Source organism: Molossus molossus, unplaced genomic scaffold (assembly GCF_014108415.1).
Source record: "Molossus molossus isolate mMolMol1 unplaced genomic scaffold, mMolMol1.p scaffold_m16_p_10, whole genome shotgun sequence".
NCBI lineage: Eukaryota > Metazoa > Chordata > Mammalia > Chiroptera > Molossidae > Molossus > Molossus molossus.
This window is the reverse complement of record NW_023425345.1, coordinates 81,532,547-81,554,332: the sequence shown is the minus strand read 5'-3', so window position 1 is coordinate 81,554,332 and position 21,786 is coordinate 81,532,547. Positions and strand designations below refer to the sequence as shown.

General features: G+C 34.5%; 1 protein-coding gene across 2 annotated transcripts; it reads left to right on the top strand.

Annotated features, from left to right (window-relative positions):
* The first annotated feature begins 204 nt into the window (after nucleotides 1-204).
* On the top strand, nucleotides 205-21,464 carry SLC6A15 (solute carrier family 6 member 15). 2 transcript variants are annotated; one of them, XM_036253071.1, is made up of 11 exons: nucleotides 205-671; nucleotides 4,322-4,479; nucleotides 4,844-4,970; nucleotides 6,415-6,596; nucleotides 10,312-10,422; nucleotides 13,608-13,849; nucleotides 13,950-14,142; nucleotides 15,040-15,232; nucleotides 17,974-18,133; nucleotides 19,628-19,790; nucleotides 20,805-21,464. In XM_036253071.1, the coding sequence occupies exons 1-11, from the start codon at nucleotides 383-385 to the stop codon at nucleotides 21,174-21,176; spliced, it is 2,190 nt and encodes a 729-aa protein (XP_036108964.1). In that variant the 5' UTR covers nucleotides 205-382; the 3' UTR covers nucleotides 21,177-21,464. The 2 variants fall into 2 exon arrangements, with proteins under 2 accessions (XP_036108964.1, XP_036108965.1); XM_036253072.1 differs by having other exon boundaries at nucleotides 214-578.
* Nucleotides 21,465-21,786: the final 322 nt, after the last annotated feature.

Below are 21,786 nucleotides of genomic sequence, written 5' to 3'. Positions count from 1 at the left end.
TGGAAGAGGGAAGAAGTTAGCTAAAAGAAACTGTGGGAAGCTCATGTGTACGTTACAATTCTTGTGAAAATGTTAAGCTCCAAAAGGCATATAATCACGTTTCATACTCTGTAGAAAGAGGTTCTATCACAAAAATTAATAAGAAAGGGTGTTTAGTATTTTTAATATTTTTCTCATTAAATGTCACTTTTAATATTTTGCAGATACCTACAGAATATTGGACTCACATATCCAGGATCCATAAGACTTTATCACCTTGAATCAAGGATTTATTTGATATCCTCATCTGTCTTTTCTTCATATCAACTAAATTATTTTTACAAAGAATTAAGAAATTTGCCATAAGGGAATTAAAAAAAAATAATACAACCTGCACTTTCCAATGCCTAAGAATAGCAAGGTTGTAAAAAGAGAATTAGATGATGAAGTTATTGAATCTGTCAAAGACCTTCTTTCCAATGAAGATTCAGCTGATGATGCTTTTAAGAAAAGTGAGCTAATTGTTGATGTCCAAGAAGAGAAAGATACAGATGCTGAAGAAGGATCTGAAGTTGAAGATAAAAGACCCTCTTGGAACAGTAAGCTACAATACATCCTGGCCCAAGTTGGATTTTCTGTAGGTTTAGGGAATATTTGGCGATTCCCATACCTATGTCAGAAGAATGGGGGCGGTAAGTTTTATTGTTTTAAGTGATACAGTGCTGAGTAAATTTCAGTTGATTATCTCAAATAGCTGTTGTTGTTGCTGGAGTCACATTATTTTAGAAACTATGGATTTTATTATAAAATTAGGGAGACTCATTTGTTGAAAGTGAGCTTAACTCTGTTTTCAGAATAGGTTTCCATAGGAGCAGATGGCTTGCTATGAATATACAAGGATTGCTTTAGGGGTAATACATTTCAGGTTCTTTCCTTGGATGCTATTAACATCTCTAAGTGACTGACTTTTCTAACCAATGTTGCATCCTTGTACCTGCAGTTTTTTTCTCTTTGGAGAAAAAACTAAAGTTTCTGGTATAAGACATTATTGGCGAAGAAAGACAGAATTTTCTGTGTACGACTTATTGATTCTGAATTTCAAGTTGTTTTACTCTTCAAAAAAGTAGAAATTACATATAATTTAGAATGATTATAGTCTTCAAATGCTGACCAGAACTTTGTAGATTTTAGCAGAGAGGGTTTAATGGGATAATTAATATAATACCAGGCTTAGATAGCATACGTATTTGGTTCCCAGTTCTGTAGTATTTGGGGGCAATGTTTTTGTTTTAAACTTTAAAGAAATTAGAATCTTTAGTTTTAAACAAAAATATCTACATCAACATGATATTGTAGTTTTTTTTGTATTTGTGAATATAATTACCATAGGTTATTTAGCAAACATTTCTTTAAAATTAAGGGGGAAAAACACATACAAAGGAATAGATTGTTTATGTAGGATATCATTTTTATAGTACACCAAAGTCAAATTGAATGTTAAGTCAACTAACATTTGGTTTAAAGCTTTATCATTTATATACATTGAAGTCGTTAAAATAAGTGCGGTTAAAAACTAGTCTATACACCTCACTTTAGTACCCAAAGGATAGACAGAATAGTTTGGTATTTGATTCCAGTTTGTGATAGTTTTGTTGACTGGACAAAAAATATGGTTTTATTTTTGATGTAGTTGTAACCTACAAATCAAATGAAATAAATATAACCATTCAATGTAGAATTTCTTCTGGCCGCTAAGATAAAAAGATAAACGTGTTATGGTGACAGAATATATTTAAAATTTTGCTTAGTTTATTCAACCAGACACAAAATAGCAGGTTTGAAAAAATTAACCTGTTTGACAAATCTTCCTGAGAGGTAGGAATCTAACAAATTGGTGATGCACTATACACGTCATTCCACGGAAATTGTTAGCTCCTTAGCTAGTTGCGACATCACACACGAATTATTTATCAAATCAACTATAAGCAGCTGTGTACTACCCTGCTCTTTGTTTCTAACAAATCATTTCATTTGCCAGGACTTTGAGAAGATGAAATATGATCCCCATATTTCTCACCCTAGAAGCTGTGTTGTCCACACTGTTTGGAAGAAGGTTGTCTTGTCTGAAGAGCCAGGTTGCTGTCCGTTTAATAAAATTTTTGCCTTGATGGAGAGCTCTAAAGAAATTCATATTTAGTAATTAGCAAAAGTGGCTCCCCTTTCTAATTTTCATGGGAAAGGAGTCAAAATGCCCTTCCTAACGTTGTTTTCTTTCTTCCACAAATACTGGAGAGTGATATTACAAAATACCAGTGGGCTTCGGTCATTTCAAGATGGTTGTCAGAGTACAGATGTTTGTACTCAACGTGCAGTATAGCACTGAGCCTTCGACGTATTCGAGTCAGTGAGCCTCACTACTTAAATCTTACTTATTCATCCTTTGAGGAGCATTATGAATAATGCAAATGAATAGTAATGAACCTAATATAAGTTGATTTGTCTGAAGATAATCTACTTAAAGCACAATGGTTAAGCTTAATAAGTGGTATAACAAAGACAGAAGCTACCAGCTCAGATTTTGAAATTGATTTGACTACGAAGCCTGGCTTATTGGGACACTAGTCATGTGATCTTTTACCAGTTAACTTTCTTTTACTGGCTTACTTCCCACACCTATAAAATGAGGATAATAATGGTACTTACGCCACTGGATTCTTGTAAGGAATAAATGAGTAACCAAGTACATGCAGCAGGCTTAGAAATGTACCTGAGAAGTGGTAAATAGTCAGTTATATTTTAGCCATATTTTTAATATGGAGACTCACGTTAGAGTAATTGGAGTTAGAGGAAAAGGATAAGTATCTAATAGCATGTCATATATACATAACTGAGGAAAGATTTCCAATTAGTCCAGTCTTGATTAATTCTCCCTCTCCCCCCCCACCCCCAGTCACACACACACAAACCCACTCACATTCTAGGATTTCATGCAAGTATTAAAATACACTTTCAGTTCTTTGGGAAGCATTTGCAGGTCATTAGTGCTGAATGTTCCAAATCATTTTAGAATTAGAAATTTGGTAGTTCTGTTTTATAAGCTCATTCATCCATGCTTTACATTATATGCCCCTTTGTAGAATCAATTCAAGTCTGAACGACTGAAAATCAGCCATAAGGCATTATTTCAGTGATAGGTAGATACTGAGAGAAATAATTTGAAAAAAAATTAATATTTAACTCTTCTGCAGAATTCCCAATTTCACTTTCAAAATCTATTCAATAACACTTACTACTTTTTAAAAATGGTAAAATATAATAAATGGCCTCTTATAAAAAGGGAATTAGTACCATTGATTGCATAACCCACTTGACAGTATCTGGTTGTACAAAACTCCAATAAGAAATGTGAATCTAGTTCTTAGAGGTTATTTAATTAATGATTTGTATACATATTCTCATGTAGAAATGCATATAGGTTTCACATTTAATTTTATCAATTAATAGTCTAACATTAACATTGTCAAATAGTACTTTTAAAAATCACATCATACATCTTAATTTGATGTTTAGCTGTAAAATGTTTTTTTAAGCATGGAAATTTTACTACAAGGATAATAGCACATATTTTATAATAGATCTGATGAAATATCTTTGCTTCTGTCAATATCACCACCCCATCACAAAATTTGGGGAAACAAAAAATTGCCTGTTTCCTAAAGTGTACTGTTTATGTGAAGCTTATATGGGAAAAATGACATTTGTCTGAGATAGAGGTTATTTTATTTTTTAGTCAGAGCAGCCATTTCTTCTGCCCTGTTTTTATTTAGGGGGGGGGAAATGTCAGTGTCAGCACATAAAACCTCATTCATTTTAATTTATCAGATTTGTAATATATGATGTATATATATGTAATATATCAGATTTATATCAATAGATGAATTTGAATACAATTTAATAATTGACTTCACAAATATTATGTGAATAATATTTCATGAGATTGTGAGACCTACTTGAGAAAATAATTAATTTTTAGGAACCAATTATTTTTATGGAAAATGAAGTTGTTTACCCTTTCAATGAAATGAAACCCAAACTATTTATTGATAGTCTTACTTTTATCATAATTATTATTTTTCTGCCAGAAACTTCTTGTAGCAGCCACATTGAGGTTTCAAATACTAGAAAGTTGGAGGTAATAAAATTGCCTCTTCTTTAAAGTCCTTTATCCATATATTATATAGAAGTTCAAATATCATCTTTTATGAGATCATCAGAATGAGTGTATTCTCTACTGTGACTGTTGATAAAATGTGATCTATTTTACTTGTTCTTGTCTCTGTAGGTGCATATATTTTGCCATACTTAGCCCTGCTTATGGTAATAGGTATTCCACTATTTTTCCTGGAACTTGCTGTGGGTCAAAGAATTCGGCGTGGAAGCATTGGTGTCTGGAATTACATTAGCCCTAAACTGGGTGGTGTTGGATTTGCAAGTTGTGTAGTAAGTTTCCTGATGTGGTATATGTCATATAACTTTTACAAGGTTTGGATTTATATTGTTTATATTTAAATACATCTTTTGAGTGTGTATTTCTACTCAACTCTTTAATCATCTTTAAAAAAACACTATAGGAGCTTGCACTAATATACAAAACTAGCTGGACTAGATGAAATAATTCAGTCTTGTTAATGCATGTTCTTAAGATCTATGAGAGATCGGTCTTTGGAAAAGCTAATGTGTTGTAAATGAAAATAAAATGAGTCAGATTTTTGAAATGTTAAATGGGGTCGTGTACACATCATCTCATTGTTTCAGAGGAAGGGGCATGAGAGGTTGAATGTAATCGTATTATTTTATTTTGCAGGTGTGCTTTTTTGTGGCCCTCTACTACAATGTCATCATTAGCTGGAGTTTGCTTTATTTTTCTAATTCTTTTCAGTATCCTCTACCTTGGGAAGAGTGTCCTTTGGCGAAAAATGCATCACATACTTGTAAGACATGGCCAATATAATGCTTTCATATTTAATGACTATAAAGCTGGTAAAGGCATGAGCTTCCAAGATTTTTTAGAGTAATTCAGGAAAATCTTTCAAAACTGTTGTCATAACAACTTTGTCCTATTCAGAGAGAGAGCACTTTGACACCATCGAAGTTTACTAGTTCTTCCCAAGTTACTTTTCCTTAGTTAAGTATAGTTGGTATACAGTATTATATTAGTTGTATTAGTTTCAGGTGTATAACATAGTGACTTGACATCTCTATATGTTACCATGTGATAACTCCACAAATCCTAGTAATCCCATCACCATGCAAACTTTTCATAGTATTATTGATGATATTCTCCTTCCCAAGCTATTTTTTGTGCCCCATGATATTAGGGTGAAATATTATCAGCCTTCAATGGTTAACTTTGACAGTCTATAATTTTGCACACCTCTGTTGATGCTGTATAGTTTTTGTTAAAGCAAAGGACAAAATAAAGAGTTTAGATGGAACTAATTGTTTTTATGTATTCAGTTCATTGTTTCATAGTTTTTCTATCATTCATTTTTATGTCCTAGAGTATAAAGAAAGAACATTTTCCTATAGTGATGTCCAGTAAATATAGAATATGTCTAAACTTTTCTTTTTTAAAATTTTTTTTTTTATTGATTTTTTTTTTAGAGAGAGAGGAAGGGAGAAGGAGAGTTAAAAACATCGATGAGAGAGAACATTGATTGGCCGCCTCCTGCATGCCTCCATTGGGGACTGGGCCTACAACTGGGCATGTGTCCTGACCAGGAATCGAACCTCTTGGTGCATGGGTCGATGCTCAACCACTGAGCAACACTGGCCGGGCTCTAAAATTTACTAGTAGCCACATTTAAAAAAAGAAACCAGTGAAATAGTTTATTTAATCCTATATATCCAAAATGTGAACATTTTAACATATAATTAATGTAAAAATTATTAATGTAATAATTTGCATTATTTTTCTCATACTAAGTCTCCAAAATTGCCTTTGTGTTTTGTATTACAGCATATGCTATTTTGGACTAGCTTATTGTGAAAGTCGGGCATGTCCAGCTGCTGTGTCTCAGGAAGATAATTCTGGGAGTGGAAGGGACTATAAATTTGATATGTTTTGATTACTTTGATAAAAAGCTCAGGTTTTTATTAATAACTGTGTAATAAGAAATATCAAAGAGGAGGCATATCTGTTGATATGTCACATTTTTGCAGTTGAGTTTTTATGATGAAAAATGACAGAATAAAATTCTGTAGAATAGTAATACTTTTCTAGGAGACGGTTGAGAGTTGATTAATAGGCTTACTGGGAAAAAATGTTCTCATTTCTCTTTATGGTCTAACATGCTTGTGTTACAATGTAATAACTCCACAAATTCTAGTGATCCCATCACCATGCAAACTTTCATGTTACCTTTCTTTCTACAGTTGTAGAGCCAGAATGTGAAAAATCTTCTGCCACCACCTATTATTGGTACAGAGAAACACTGAATATCTCCAGTTCCATTTCTGAAAGTGGGGGCTTAAACTGGAAGATGACCATCTGCCTGATGGTTGCCTGGGTCATAGTTTGCTTGGCTATGATGAAAGGCATCCAGACTTCTGGAAAAGTTAGTATGGCAGAGCTCCTCCTGATTCTGCAGTATCTGTGGGCAAACTGCAAGTAGCCCTTCATCTCTAGGTAGTTCATTACAGATTGGTGCATTTGAAATATGTTTACGTTAAGGAAATGACAAGTGAAGAGATACGTGTTTTAGACTGAAATCTAAAGTACTTTTTAATCTTTTCTTATTTCATCAAGAGTTTTGAAACTTGGTAGCGAGACCATTTTTTTTTTCTTTCTATTTATTCAGTTTACCTCAATATTTCAGTTCTCTGATTACCAGACAATTCCAAACATGGAAATTGAGGAGAGTGGTAGAATAAGAACTTGTTCATTTTGTTTGTCTTATATCATTCATTTTTCTTTCCTATAGTTCTAAGGAGTAGTTGCAGAAAAGATTTTAATATGGTCTCTGGTGGGGAGGCTTTCTTAAAGATCTGAGCATCATTAGCTAGGTATGATAATCTCAACAAGGAACTCAGCCTAAATGTGCAAGACTAAAGGGCATACCTGCCAAGGCAAATGGAAACATTTTAAAGGCTGTGGTTAAAAAGACATTTAAGTGAGTTGTAGAAGCCTTGATTTCTTTTTTTTTTTTTTTTTTTTTTTAAGAATGCATTAGGAAAGTAATTGCCATTCACTCTTTTGCTTCATATTTCATTTTTCATTATTACTATCATTTTAATATTCTTATATCTCTTGTCTGCACCACAGCAAGACTTTATTATTGGTTCTTCTTCTCTTTGCCTTTAACAGTCCATTTCTACTATTTTTCTTTCCAAAGCACAGATCTGATCATAGAGCTTTCCAGGCTAATGTGTTACCACTCACCATCACGTACTAGTAGAAATGGAGATGATAGTAGTAGTAATAAATGATGATAGTGGAGACAACTCACAATGATCAGAGTAGGAACAATAACAGAAGCCAACATTTATTGGGTGTGTCTTTTGCTCTAGGAACTGTGATAGATACTTTAGCCCATTTAATTCTAAAGAAAACTCTGAGAGTAATTACTATTCTCAGGCCTGCTTTAGAGCTATAAAACAATTTTGAGAAATTAGGTAACTTGCCCAAAGAATGGTGGCCAGTAATTGTTAGTACCTGGAGTCAAACCCAGTTCTGTCTAAATCAAGAGCCCCTGTTCTTAATTGTAACACTGTAATTCCTCTCATTGTTATATTTTTTCACACCATGTAGTTAACTCTTTTAGATCAGAAGTCTATGTAACTCATCTTTGCTTCCTGTTATTTTATCTTTAATTTAAAATGTTTGATGATTTTTTAACTTTTAGATCACAACTAATTTTATATTTACCTCTTGCTGGAATATAGTAGATAACACATCTGAAATAATTCTGATATGATTAGTGCATCATTTTAAAAATACTTCAGAATAAAGATGAGTTTATTTTTTTCTTTTGCAATTTTTATTAATTTATTTTTGTTACAGATGTTTCTTCTCCTCCCCCCCCCCATAGGCACCCTCCTCCCGATCCTGCCTCCTCTCCCCCCAGCATTGTTGTGTATGTCCATTGGTTACACATACATGCGTATTAGTTCTTTGATTTATCTCTTCCCTCCCCCCACCCCAGTTTTTAAGGAATGCATGCATAAAGGAAAACTTAACTTTCTAGAAATTTTGTACAATATTTTTAAGCATCTAACTATACATCAGTTTTGTCCTCATGGATGAGACAGATAATTACAGCTGATGCAGTAATAGAGGCATATAAAAAATGCATGATAGGCCCTGGCTGGATAGCTCAGTTGGTTAGAGCATTGTCCTTATATGCCAAGGTTGTAGGTTCAATCTTCTGTCAAGGCATAGACAAAAATCAACCAATCAATGCATAAATAAGAAGAAAAACAAAAAACTCTTTCTCTCTCAAATCAATAAATAAAAAATTTTAAAAAAAGAGAATCAACCAATGAATGCATATATATGTGAAACAACAAATCAATGTCTTTTTTCTCTTTCCCTCTGTTTAAAATCAATAAATAAAAAATTTAAAAATGCAGGATCGCATAGAGGTAATACTTGAAATTAACATGGATTTGGGGGAAGTTTTCACAGAGCAGGTAACTTTTGGACTAGAGTATGTGTTTGAGAAGGAGCACATCAGAAAGTTCAGGCAGAGAACAGTGACTGCATGAAAAACAGCATGTGCAGGGCCCAAGGATTGCTGAGTCCCCCTTTGTGACTTTTCCACACAATTTGTGCAGCTCTTGGGAGATGAAACTTGAAATGTAAGTTGACTGCAAGTATTAAAGTGCGAACCTGTGGTTCCATTTGGTGTCTTTTATCATTCTGAGACACAGTGTAGTCATATTTTAAATAAAGGCAGAGATTCTTGTCACATCTAACCATATTTACATGTTTCCTAAGATTATGTCTTTTGGTAGAAAGAGAACCAAAAGTAATTAGCCAGAGAAGTCCCAAAACCTTTGTGCTTTAATCTTACTGCCACGTTTTGTTTATTCTTAGTCTGAGTGTGTCTTATCATTATTTAAAGAAATACTCATCCTTTTCTTATCACAGAATTTTGCGGTTCTTCTCCTCTTGTCATATAATATAACTTTAGAAAAATTTAATACAACTTATATACTACATACACTTTATCTTTGTAATGAGAAGGCATCAGTGGCTTTTGGGCAAATAGTTGAAGAAAGAATTCAGTGGGCACAGATGAGGAGAAAGCTGCAATGTGAGCAAAGATATGGACATCTAAATTGTCACAATTCCTCAGTGTGAAACTAGTTAATTTTAATAGGAACATATTTCTTAGGAATAAATATAAAGCTCTCTGTTTGCCTGCCAAACAAAAAGCTTCCTAATAATCACACCAGCAGGTCAGAGGGAGGAACTGGGATTTTATTCCAACTGTATTCAAAGTCCCTGGGGTATGTTAAGCAGGGAAGGAGCTAATCCAAATGGTCTCTGGTTAGCCTGAAAACCAGTCAGGAAGATATTACAAAATGTGCAGGACTGCTCCTGAACCTTTGACTTTAGCCGCGGGATGGGTGGCAGGCCGTTTCCTGAGGTGATGAGTGGGGAGGGCTCCAGGGGAAACTGAGAAGTGAGCTTCTGGACCTGAAACATTTTAGAGACCTAATAGGCTTCCACATGGAGGCATCAAGGAGGCAGTAAATGTCTGGATAGGACAGTTCTTTTTCTATAGAAAGCACTTGCTTAACTTTAATGGTAAAAACTGCTGAAGCAGAAAGTGAAATCTTTATTTCACACAGTTATTTGTTAAAGTTCTACAGGAGACTTAAGAGGGACGATGCTCTACTCCAGAAGCTACACAGAATCACAATGAACGATTGGTTAACGGAAAAAAATGACTTAAAAAAAATCCTAAAACAATAAAGTAGGAATTTGTTAGGGAGTTAGTGCGCATTTATTTCTCTTAAATATTGCTCATTTTACAAACTATAAGGAATCGACACTATTCAAGTTATGTGACATCTCTGGGCTATTTTAAAGGAGATGAAATGAGAAAACTTATTTTTTAGTACATCTCAAATAAGATCTTAAATAAGTCATATTAAGTCAAGACTAATAAGCCATTCTAAGATGGCTATACAACTTATTGATCTCTTTATTAATCAATTGTATAAACACAATAACTGTCAAAGTATAGAAAAAAACACAATCTGAACTATAAAAAAGAATATAATTGTTAGTATGTCTCACTATTTTTATTTTTTTCTTCACAGGTCATGTATTTTAGTTCTGTGTACCCATATGTGGTACTTATATGCTTCCTAATCAGAGGACTCCTTCTAAATGGTTCAATTTATGGCATCCGCCACATGTTTTCCCCTAAGGTATGTACCGTATTTCTATTTAAGGCTTATGATCATGAAAGCATTGTCTGTTGTTAAAATGTTACCACAGTTCTAGTTAAGGGATAATTATTCTAATATATACACATTAGGCTTTCAAATTATAGCTGTTATGTAGCCTAGATAAACCAGAGCGTTTATATATCTATTATTATGTCCATCTAGCTTCAATTTTAAAGTCCCATTTTAGTTCTAGATTAAGGCTATCACAGTTTAAACTTAAATTTTTTCTCTTCTATATTAAATTAACTTCCAATTTTTGTACTTGTAAATTTTAGAGCTTTCCAGTCTTTACTTTTCTTCCTCCTCTATTTCTTTCTTTTTAAATATGTTTTTATTTATTTATTTTTTAGAGAAAGAGGAAGGGAAAGAGAGAGAGAAACATCGATGTGAGAACATCTATCAGCTGCCTCCTGCACGCCCCCCCCTGGGGATCCAGCCCTCAACCTGGGCATGTGCCCTGCCTGGGAATGGAACCAGGACCTCTCAGTCCAGGAGACATCTCCGTCCTTGAGAGGATGCTCAATCCACTGAGCCACACAGGCCAGCCCTCCTCTGTTTCAGTGGTTCTTAACATTTTGTGGCATGGGTCCCTTTAAAAAAATTGAGCGTATATCAGTCTTTGTGGACTTGTTATTGTAATTTGACAGGAAAGGAAACCAAGTTTTGAGGTGTATATTTATTTGGTTACCCACTGCAATGAAGCTACACCTCACAATTACTTTGATAACACTGTTATAGGCAGACATTGAGTTATAAAGGTGCAATTTCAAAACTAGGTCATAACTTGGAAGTTATCTGAAGAATGATCATGGTGTGAGATTTGGGCAGGAGATGGTAGCTTAGGAATTCTTTGCCACTTTCGGCAGCTGCCTTGACACTGTGTAAAGAGGCTATGTTCTTTGGGTACCTGGTTCCAACTTGGGATTCATTCTCTAGTAGCAAAAATATTGACTGGTATCTGGAGTTCTGGGATAGTTCCTGAGTCCTGTTTAACATTTAGCACTGTTGGGACACTTCAGTGAATAACTAGTTAAGATTAATGAATTTTAGCTATATTGTAATATAAATCATCTTCAAAGGGGTCATAGTTAATGACCAAGATTATTTATGTTTGTAATTTTGAAAAAGAGAAGTGTTCTGAGTTTAAAACAACTAGCTTTGGTATGAATTTCTGGCAAATCACCTTTGTCTAAATGGGCCATTGTTTGAGACATAATTCTAAATATTTTATTTAAATAGGTATTTTATAATTTAAACTCTCTGTTATAATACTTTTACATAACCCCTATATTAAAAACTGCAGGTCTATGGATTACTTAAAATATGGCTAATTCTTTCTTCAGCTTACTTTTCATTGATTATAGATACAATTCTGTATTAGTTCACTGTAGGATGTGATAGTTGATATAGTAACAATAAGAAGTTGTTAGTTATTTTTAATTTACATTGTTTATTTAAGGGAGAAGGTACCTAAACACACAACATATTCGCAAAACCATGAATGGAGATTTAGTTCCTGAAGTACAGTAATCTGAATAATGTCCTTAGTAAATAGGGGCCTTCTGCCATCTAGTGGGCAAAGTAGAGATAGACAGTTGATTGTCGGATGTTAGTAGATCAGCGTTAACCATAGAATAGATTGTGGTCAATCAACAATATTCATATCTTAGTTATTGTACATACATTACAAATGTAATTAATTATTGTATAATTAAACAATGTAAACATTTAAATAATAGTAACTAAAATGAATTGAATAATACATTCTAATATTTGAGAGAACCATGGGTTTTGTCACCTACCTGTGTTCACATTTCAGCTCCGCCCCAGAACTACTGTGTAACCTTAGGCAGGTCACTGAACCTTTCTAAGATTTCGATAATAGCAGCAACAATTTCATGGATTATTGTGAAGATTCAATTAGATAATCTATATAAAGTTCTTACCAGTGTGCCTGCCCCTGTTGTCAATATATGTTAGCCATTTTTGAGCACTTATTGAGGGAGCAGAAACGGAGAGGACAGGACACTTACCCTAGGTCACACTATTTGTATTTAGATTATTAAGTAGAAGAATCAAGATCTGAAACTGCCTGTGAAACTCATGTTCTTGCCTATGTTTGACAGATCCCAGTAAAGGCAGTTACAATGGGGTGTGTGTGTGTGTGTGTGTGTGTGTGTGTGTATATGAGATAAAACGACAGTTTAAACACTACTGTTACTGAATTCAAACTTAACTGTTTATTGTGGTCTCTGTCATATATGGCTAATATTAATTGTTCCATTTAAAAGGTTTGATAATTGTCTAAGAAGTAAAGCAGAACTACTTGAAATATATGTTCAGTGCAGAACTTTAGACCTTTGGATCTGAGGTCTATGAAATGATATAGAGGGGTGGGCAAACACAGGTTTAAATTACCAGCCATCATTACCTAAAAGATAAATCATGAGTAAGGATATACAATAATAGCAATAATAATGACAAGTAATACAAATAAATAACACAATAATTAATAAGTAATAATGCAAAAATAAACTGTTTTGCATACTTACAACTATAAACCTATGTTTGCTAATCCTTGTAGCTGCATTTATCTAATTTTGAAAGAAAAGACTTTCAGGAAAGTCTGAATGAATGAATGAATAATATGTAAATTAATAATGCAATTAATTAATGCAAAGTACAAATAGTTTAACTACACTATGCTTATAATTATTGTCTGCTTTCACTATTAGACTTCCACCAGAAAACACAAAACATAGGGTATTAAGTAATTATTTAACTTATTTGATAATTGATTTTTTTGCTTTGGAAAGAAAACAAATACATAAATATAAAATATTTTAAAATAGTTCACTTCTCTTTTAAATAGTTCTTTGATTATTTGTCTTAAAGATATTTAAAAATTCCATATAGGTAGGAAATCTCACATAAAATCTCCATCTGAAAATTTAATAGTCTGCAGTATTTCTTATTCATATTCCTTGTTTCATTTTCAAATGACAAATTTATTTCTACTTAGGAACAGATTATCCCCCTGATTTAAATAACCTTTGGGTGCATATATATTATGATGATGTATTTCAACAATACGACTAATTCCATGTAGATTATTCTGAAATATTATTTTGCAGCTGACTCCTGTTATGTTTAATTTTAAACAGCTTGAAATAATTCTGGAGCCTCAAATCTGGAGGGAAGCTGCTACTCAGGTGTTCTTCGCCCTTGGCCTGGGGTTTGGTGGCGTCATCGCCTTTTCAAGCTACAACAAGAGAGATAACAACTGCCAATTTGATGCTGTGCTCGTGTCTCTCATCAATTTTTTCACTTCTATCTTGGCAACATTGGTGGTGTTTGCAGTTCTGGGCTTCAAAGCAAATGTCATGAATGAGAAATGCATTGCACAGTATGTATATTAACTTTGTTTAGTTTTTGATGGCATATTTATATAAAAAATATACCTCCAAACTCTTAAGTGTTCATTAACATATTGTTCTGCTTTTCAGAAATTCGAAAATGATTGCAACATTTATGAAAATGGGCAACATTAGTGAGGCTTTTATTCCCCAGTACATCAACTTTTCAGCTGTTACTGCAGAGGATTATCGCATAATATATGAGATCATTAAACACGTGAAACAAGAAGAGTTTTCTGGTCTTCATCTTGATCCATGTAACATTGAAGATGAACTAAATAAAGTTAGTAGGCTGTGTTTAAGCAACCAAGTAGTACCATTCAGTTAAAATACTCATTCCCCAGAATATTTGTTTGTTAGAAAAATGACCTTTTAAATGCCTGTTGTACATTATGCTATTTTCAGATTCACATTTGTTATTTCAGAGAACAATTTTCTTAAATCATTAAAGGTTTGCTTTACATTGGAAAGCAATTCATTGATTAATCCTGAGTAATTTAAAATATGAATATAAACTAAGTGATTTCTATCATATAAAATGAAATGAGTCCTATACCTTTCCTGGTATTATATTGAATAGAAAAGTTTATTGTGATTATCACTTACATATTTCATGGTTATTTGACACATGAATGATTTTTGGCCATTTTAATAATTGTGTTCATCAAGGTATGATTAAGTTCTTTCTCTTAGCTAGTAAAATATATTTTAGTAAGTATAAAGTAGGTGAACATTAATAAATATTCTTGTCTTGCTCACCTTCTCCCTGGATTGCCAAAACTAAAATATACTAGAGAAGTTAGTTGTTAATCACTTGCTTTAAGAGAGCCAACTATACCTGAGACTAAACACAAAGAATCATGTGCGGGAAATTATGGATAAAGCCAGCATTAATATAAGAATCTTGAATTCTGTAAGGGAAGACAATTGCTATCTTACTCTTAAAAGGTTGTTTCTTTTTTTTTTTTTTAATTCTGGTTTATTTGTTTTCTTTATGAGATAGCACAATCAACTTGAAGTGAGTTGAAAGGCACGGTTTCTTAGGCGACACCATGATTCCGCGTGTTCGTTTCCAATCGCTCCCAGGCACCGTGCAGAGTTCTTTGCCCTTGTCACTGATGCTTATAGCCACCACTCGGACTTGCTCTGTATTCATGTTGCTACTCCATATATTTTACAGGCTGTTCAGGGAACTGGTTTAGCTTTTATTACCTTTACAGAAGCGATGACCCATTTCCCTGCATCTCCCTTCTGGTCGGTGATGTTCTTCCTCATGCTGATAAACCTGGGGCTAGGCAGCATGTTTGGAACTGTGGAAGGGATCATAACCCCTGCTGTGGAAACTCTGAAAGTGAAGAAAGAAATTGCTACTAGTGAGTTCTTCCGTATTTGACTTTCCATTGACTGATATGGGCCATTTTACTCTTGGTGAGACATCAGAAGTGGAAATAGGAAAGTGTTATATTTGGGGTTTTGTTAATACTTATTTATGAATATGTATTGCTGTTATCTGCTATTTTATATATATAGTTATATAATATGCAAATGACGAATTTAATATGTATTATTGGTGATTACTATATTGCTCTTTATTAATGATAATGCCATCTTGAATTAATGGCACTAGAATAAAGCCATAGAGTGTTCATGTATAAATTTGTATATGTCAAATAATTAATTACAACAAGGTAGCTCAGATCCAATATTCCTTTTCCAAGAAGTGCTTAGCTGAAATTGATAAATCTAAATTTACTTCTCATATAAAATAGCAATTGTTGTCTACTAGTAGTTAATATCTCTAGGTAGGAAAGTAAATAAAACAACATATCAATATTGATGCTTGTGAATAAGTCCAATCTGCAAGCATTTGTTAAAGTACCAGTTTTGTAGTGCATTTGAGGGACATAAAAGATATAAGAGAAATCAAAACAGAGAAACAAAGCTATAAGAGAGCCCCTCCTCCAAAAATAATAGTACTGATCATCAAAATCACATCAGGTAGATTAAAGACTTGTACCATGTAATATACTGATAGATAGCACAATAGAGACTTGACATGTTATACGAATTAAGAAGAAACAAAAGTTATCCAAATATGTGATTGAACTGACAATGAAAGAGATGGAAGTTGAATCTGAAAGAGGAGATGTCTTCTTACAGGTCAGGATAGCTTCAGTATAAATAGACATAAAGAGAGCAGTAAGGAAACCAACCAGACCAGAGTCAGGAACAGTGGTGGTAAGCAATGCAAAAATAAATGGGATAAAAAAATATGCGGGTGATCCTGAATGCTGGGGAGCGGTGCACAAGCTCCCCTCGAGGCTTCGTTTTGAGCTCTTACAGATTTAGTGATCATTTATGTGTAAATAACTCTCAACTATACACCTTTATCACTCTGCTAAGTGTGTGTGTGTGTAAAACAATGTCCGCAGTTTGTTAAATATTGATACTAAATATCCTCAACTCAGCTGAACATAAATGAGAAACTTCTTTATCTTCTCCCAAGAGGCAATCTCTACTTCTTCAGTTTCTATTTCATTTAAGGCTTTCAGTGTCCTGCCTGATGTGCAGGCTAAATAACAGTCTTCCTTGCTGCTCTCCTCATCTTTGCCTCATGTCTAAAACCCCCGAGGTAAGAAGGTTTGCACAATCAAGGAAAAAGCAACAGTGTAGAGGGAAAAACACACCAGGCAGTGTTCCCTGCCTCCTACCTGTTTGGTCAGGGCAAAGGGGAATGTACTCTCTTCCCCCATTACTTGTCTTTGGAATCAGACCTGCAATTCAAGTTGCATTTTACCCTGATGAAATTGTTCCTCCATCAACTTTGTCAGATGCATTTTTATCTTCCCTGATGGAACAGCAGGACTTAGGTAAGGAATGACAACTTATCTTTTCCTCTCCCATCTCCAGCAAAACTCTGTCTGTACCACTCAGAATACACTTTCTTCACATTTACCTCATACTGTGAGGTAATTAGGAAGCAGTGAAAGTAACACCTACTGTGGTTCCTATTTAAACTCTGCTACTCCATCCTGAGACTTTAAGTACCATGTGACAGGCGTTTCAGCATTTCAATATGTGATAGACCTCAAGTATAGTACATGTTACTCTTCCTTTTCTACTTATATGTTTCTACTTATTTGTTTATGTGCAATGTAAGTCATAACACTAACAGTGCTTAAGAGATAGTGGTCATGACCTAATGTGACCCATAGCTACTGAGATTCCTAAGGAAACCCCATCTTCGAACCCGTGGATTCTCACCTGCTAAAAGGTGGTTGAGAACCAGAACGCAGCCATTTTTTTTTATTTTTGAGGGTTTCTCTATTAATGTTCATGAGAGAAGAAAGAGTCTAACAAAAACTATGGGAATATTATAAGCATTTCAGAAATTTATCTAAATTTTTATTTTAATGGTCAGATGTGTCTATATCTTAGATCCTACTGCAGAAACTCCTTTTAGATGGTCCTTCTTAGTTGGATAATCAGATTGACCAATCCTGTCATTAACGGTATTCCCGACTAATCTGTTCAAGCAATATCAAGATATAGCTTTGGGTTGGTGCTAAGGCAAGGTCTGATCAGATTTGCTTCTGTTATGCTTTAAAAATAACCATATTTCAATCAAATATAAATATATACTTTATTTTAATCTTATTATAAGCTGTATTACTCTTTATTAATGTAAAAATTCAGTAGAGCTTCCAAAACTATAAAACAATTTTACAAGTAGAAATGACCTATGAAAATTTGCTGCCTAAAAAGGTCACTTTGCTATTAATAAAAAAAAGAAAGGCATGGAGATTTATACTTTTAAAATCTTCCCAGTTTTACCTCATTTATTAATTGTGCTTGGTAAGTCAGTTTAGACAGACTGTGGGGAGATGTGTTATTGTCTTACAATAAACTTATATTAAATCTGTGCTAAATCCAGGTAACTAACTCCCAATATGTAACACTCCACAGTATCAGGAAAGGTATGTCCTATTTATATCAATGACAAATTATAAAAGTGAACACAAAATGATCATTTGAATATAAAAATTCATAATACAGTTTAAAATACTTGATTCTGAATAAAGGCTTAATTTTTTTATTTATTCCTTTTATCCAGTTATCTGTTGTCTTCTGGCATTTTGTATTGGCCTGGTATTTGTGCAACACTCTGGAAATTACTTTGTTACGATGTTTGATGATTATTCTGCTACACTGCCTCTTCTAATTGTAGTCATTTTAGAGAATATTGCTGTATCCTTCATCTATGGTATAGATAAGTAAGTATATTTTAAGCTCTATTTTGGAAACACCAATTGTCATTATCCATCTCATTTAGAAGAGGAGGGGAATGACTAGAGGGAAAAAAATGCCACAAAATGAAATCTTTAGAAGGCTCTTCTTTATTCAACAATTTTAATAAAGTGTATTTTCTTATTAGGTAATTAAATGGAATTGTATGGATGGTAATATAGTCTAGGATTCTGGAGCTTTGGTTTAATTCTGGTTATCAAATCGTAACTTCCAATAGTAAATGTTGGCTATGTTCCATGAAACTTGTTGTTTATCTACATTTCACAGATGATAAAACTCAGACTTAGTGAGACACCAAGTGACTTGTCATCTCCCCTGCACAGAGGCAGACCTGGGAGTCTTGGTGAATCTCCACTTAACTCTAAAGCCTATGCTCCAAATTAGCTCGCTAACCTGGTTTATGAGAGGAATTTTATTTTATGCCACATAATGCCTTATTTTATTATGCTACATACTGCCTTATGGATCAGGCCAGTGCTGGGAAAGTAGATGTCCTGCTCTGAACTATATGTGGTATTTGCTATACCCAAACTTCATATTGATATGGATTCATTCCTTGAATTCACTAGATGCCTTGAACCTCTGAATTATACATCTGCTTCATGTGAAAAGTACACATGCTTGCTGTGAAATGAAGCCAGAGTAATCTCAGAAGAAAAATGTCACTGGCGGCCCTGTGCAGTATTTTGTGAAGTTGTGTTCTTTAGTGAACCTGTATGGACTCAGACAATAGGTCATTGAGCTATTAGAGGTCTGTGCAAAGCAGGAATGAGTGTGCTGAATGAAGACCAGAGCCCTCTTACACAACACAGAGAGGAACATAAGTGGCATTGAATGAGCTTGATGACAAAGCTTAGAGAATGTTTTTGTTACTGTCAAAAGCCCCAGATAAGGAAAAGCAGGGAAACTTCCATTTTATAATCACCTACTCGATAGAGTAGCAATAGCTGTCTGGCATGCGTTCATTCTTAATCCTCATAGCAATCCTCTGTGGTAACTAATCGCACTCTTATCACACGTGGAAACTGGTCCTGCTCGTACAGGAGGACGGAGTGTGTTTGTTGTAGAGCCAGGACTTCAGCTTAGACCTTATTTCAAAACCAGCCATGTCTGCACTCTTATCAGGCGCCCCGCAAGCTCTAACCTGCATTGTGTTGAAATGCGATAATGTAGCATTGCAGACACTGTTTTTCTAAAGTAGAAAGTCATCTGTGGGAGGAGACTTTTCAGTAACTGGTGTAAGAGTGCTTTAGCTACATAAAAATTACAGTATGTAATGAACTGGTTCCATTTACTTTAAAAATGTTCTTAATTTTTAAGTCATCTTCCAGTATGCCTTTTAGATTCAGTATAAAATGCCAGGTGGTATCATGTCTAAACCTTTGTCAAATCATTGTTCTCATGCACATGTATAAGATATTACATAAACTTGAGGAATAATGACTTTCTTTTTTATTTAGGTTTATGGAGGACTTAACAGATATGATGGGCTTTGCTCCCAACAGATATTTCTACTATATGTGGAAATATATTTCTCCTCTAATGCTGTTATCACTGCTACTGGCTACTGGTGTGAATATGGTCTTACATTCTCCTGGCTATGATGCATGGGTCAAAGATAAGGTAAAATACAATATAAAGAATTTTCTGTCTTTTGCTTTCTTCACAGTGTATTTTGCTGTTTAATGAGTGGTGTTATTCTGATGCAAGGATGCTGGGATTTTTGTTTTGTTTGTTCCCCAAAATATATGGTTTTTAAAAATACATTGTAGATTTTTAAAATACATCTGAAATACTAACTTGGTTCTCACAGTTATTATCCAGCCTTTAACTAGAAAACATGCTGCTCAAATCACCAGAGATTTTTTTCTACATAAATTTATTAAATCGTATCCCAGATACTATATAATAAGGACAATATACACTAGCCATGGAGATGTAATTTAGGTAACTATCAAAGTAGGGTTTTGTTGTAACTATTTCATATTAGCTACGACTATGTCAATTCTGTTGTCAGGCACACCACTATAATCATGCAACCGTAAGATATATATGAGACATTATAAAGTTAGAATGCTTATTCCTCAGAGGTATCTCTGACTTTTATTTTATGGTCAATGATTCTATGTGGTAACAACTACATTCAAGTTTGTTATCCCTTATCAAAACCCCAGAGTGCTTCAAAATGTAGATTTTAGAAAATTAATATGGCACATGTGACAGGTATCTATTGCTTAATAACAAATTACTCCACAATGTCATGATTGAAAGAAATGCTGATTATTATTTTTGGGGTGTTACGGGTGAGCTGGGTGATCTTTCTTCTTGGCCTTGCCTGAGCTAACTCGTGCAGTTGATCAAACTTGGAGAGCCGGTGTCTCTGTAGTTTTTCAGTCTTGGCTTCTTCCAACCAATAGGACTCCGGGCACCATTCTGTGAAACAGAAGTAGAAATCGTGAAGCCTTTGAGGCTTAGCCTGGAAGTTGCTTAATGTCACTTCCACGTCATTCTTTTGGGCATAGCAAGTCACAAGACCAGCTCAGATTCTTTGCTTCCGAACCTGAGACAAACATAATCTTTTCCCCCAATACTTTCAGGGAAAAACAGGTGATTTACATGTATTTTTGGCTTTAACAGGCATCTGAGGAGTTTCTGCGCTATCCAACATGGGCATTGGCTGTCTGCATCTCCCTGATGGTCCTAGCACTACTCCCCCTCCCGGTTGTCTTCATCATCCGTCACTGCAACCTCATAGGTGATAGTTCCGGTAACTTAGCCTCTGTGACCTATAAGAGAGGAAGGGCGCTAAAGGAGCCTGTATACTTAGAGGGAGATGATGCAAGCCTCATTCATGGGAAGATACCAAGCGAGATGTCATCTCCAAATTTCGGTAAAAACATTTATCGGAAACAGAGTGGATCACCGACTCTGGATACTGCTCCCAACGGGCGATATGGAATCGGGTATTTGATGGCAGATATGCCAGATATGCCAGAGTCTGACTTGTAGTTGGGAGGGGGGTGGAATCGTGGTTTAATTTGGTTCCTTTTCATCAGTGGAACATTGGCTTCGCCACGAGAAGCTTTCTAAGCTTCACTTAACAGAGGGCGACCTCAGGTGTTCCATGGCTGTGATGTTGAACCCTAACAGTGGATATAAATTCAGCTAGAGTATTCCTTTGTATTCTTCAGTTCACATGTGCACAGGAAGAGGCGCAGGCAGAGCTCACAAGACTGAGGTTCACGTTCGTCAGAATTTTTAAAAATACTTTTGGTGATTTTTCAAGTATTTCTATCTCTAAAAATAACATTAATAATAATAATAACAGGTGTTACCTCAGTTTCTAATAATTTCTGGATGTGATAGGATGGGCAGTTCCAAAACGGTATAGTTGAAGATGTGTAAGGTTGCCTTCAGGGTAGCGCTCAGTATTACAATGAGCAGTTCTGTGAGTTGGTGCCTCTCAGACCGTTTCCATGACTATGTTGGCTGATAGGGTGCGCATTTTTTGGTTGCATTGATACCTTGCTAGGCAATGAGTTGAAGAAAACTGCAAAATATTTTCTTATGTAATAGCTGTATAGATCCATAGTATCAAAGAATAAGAAGGCACTAATGT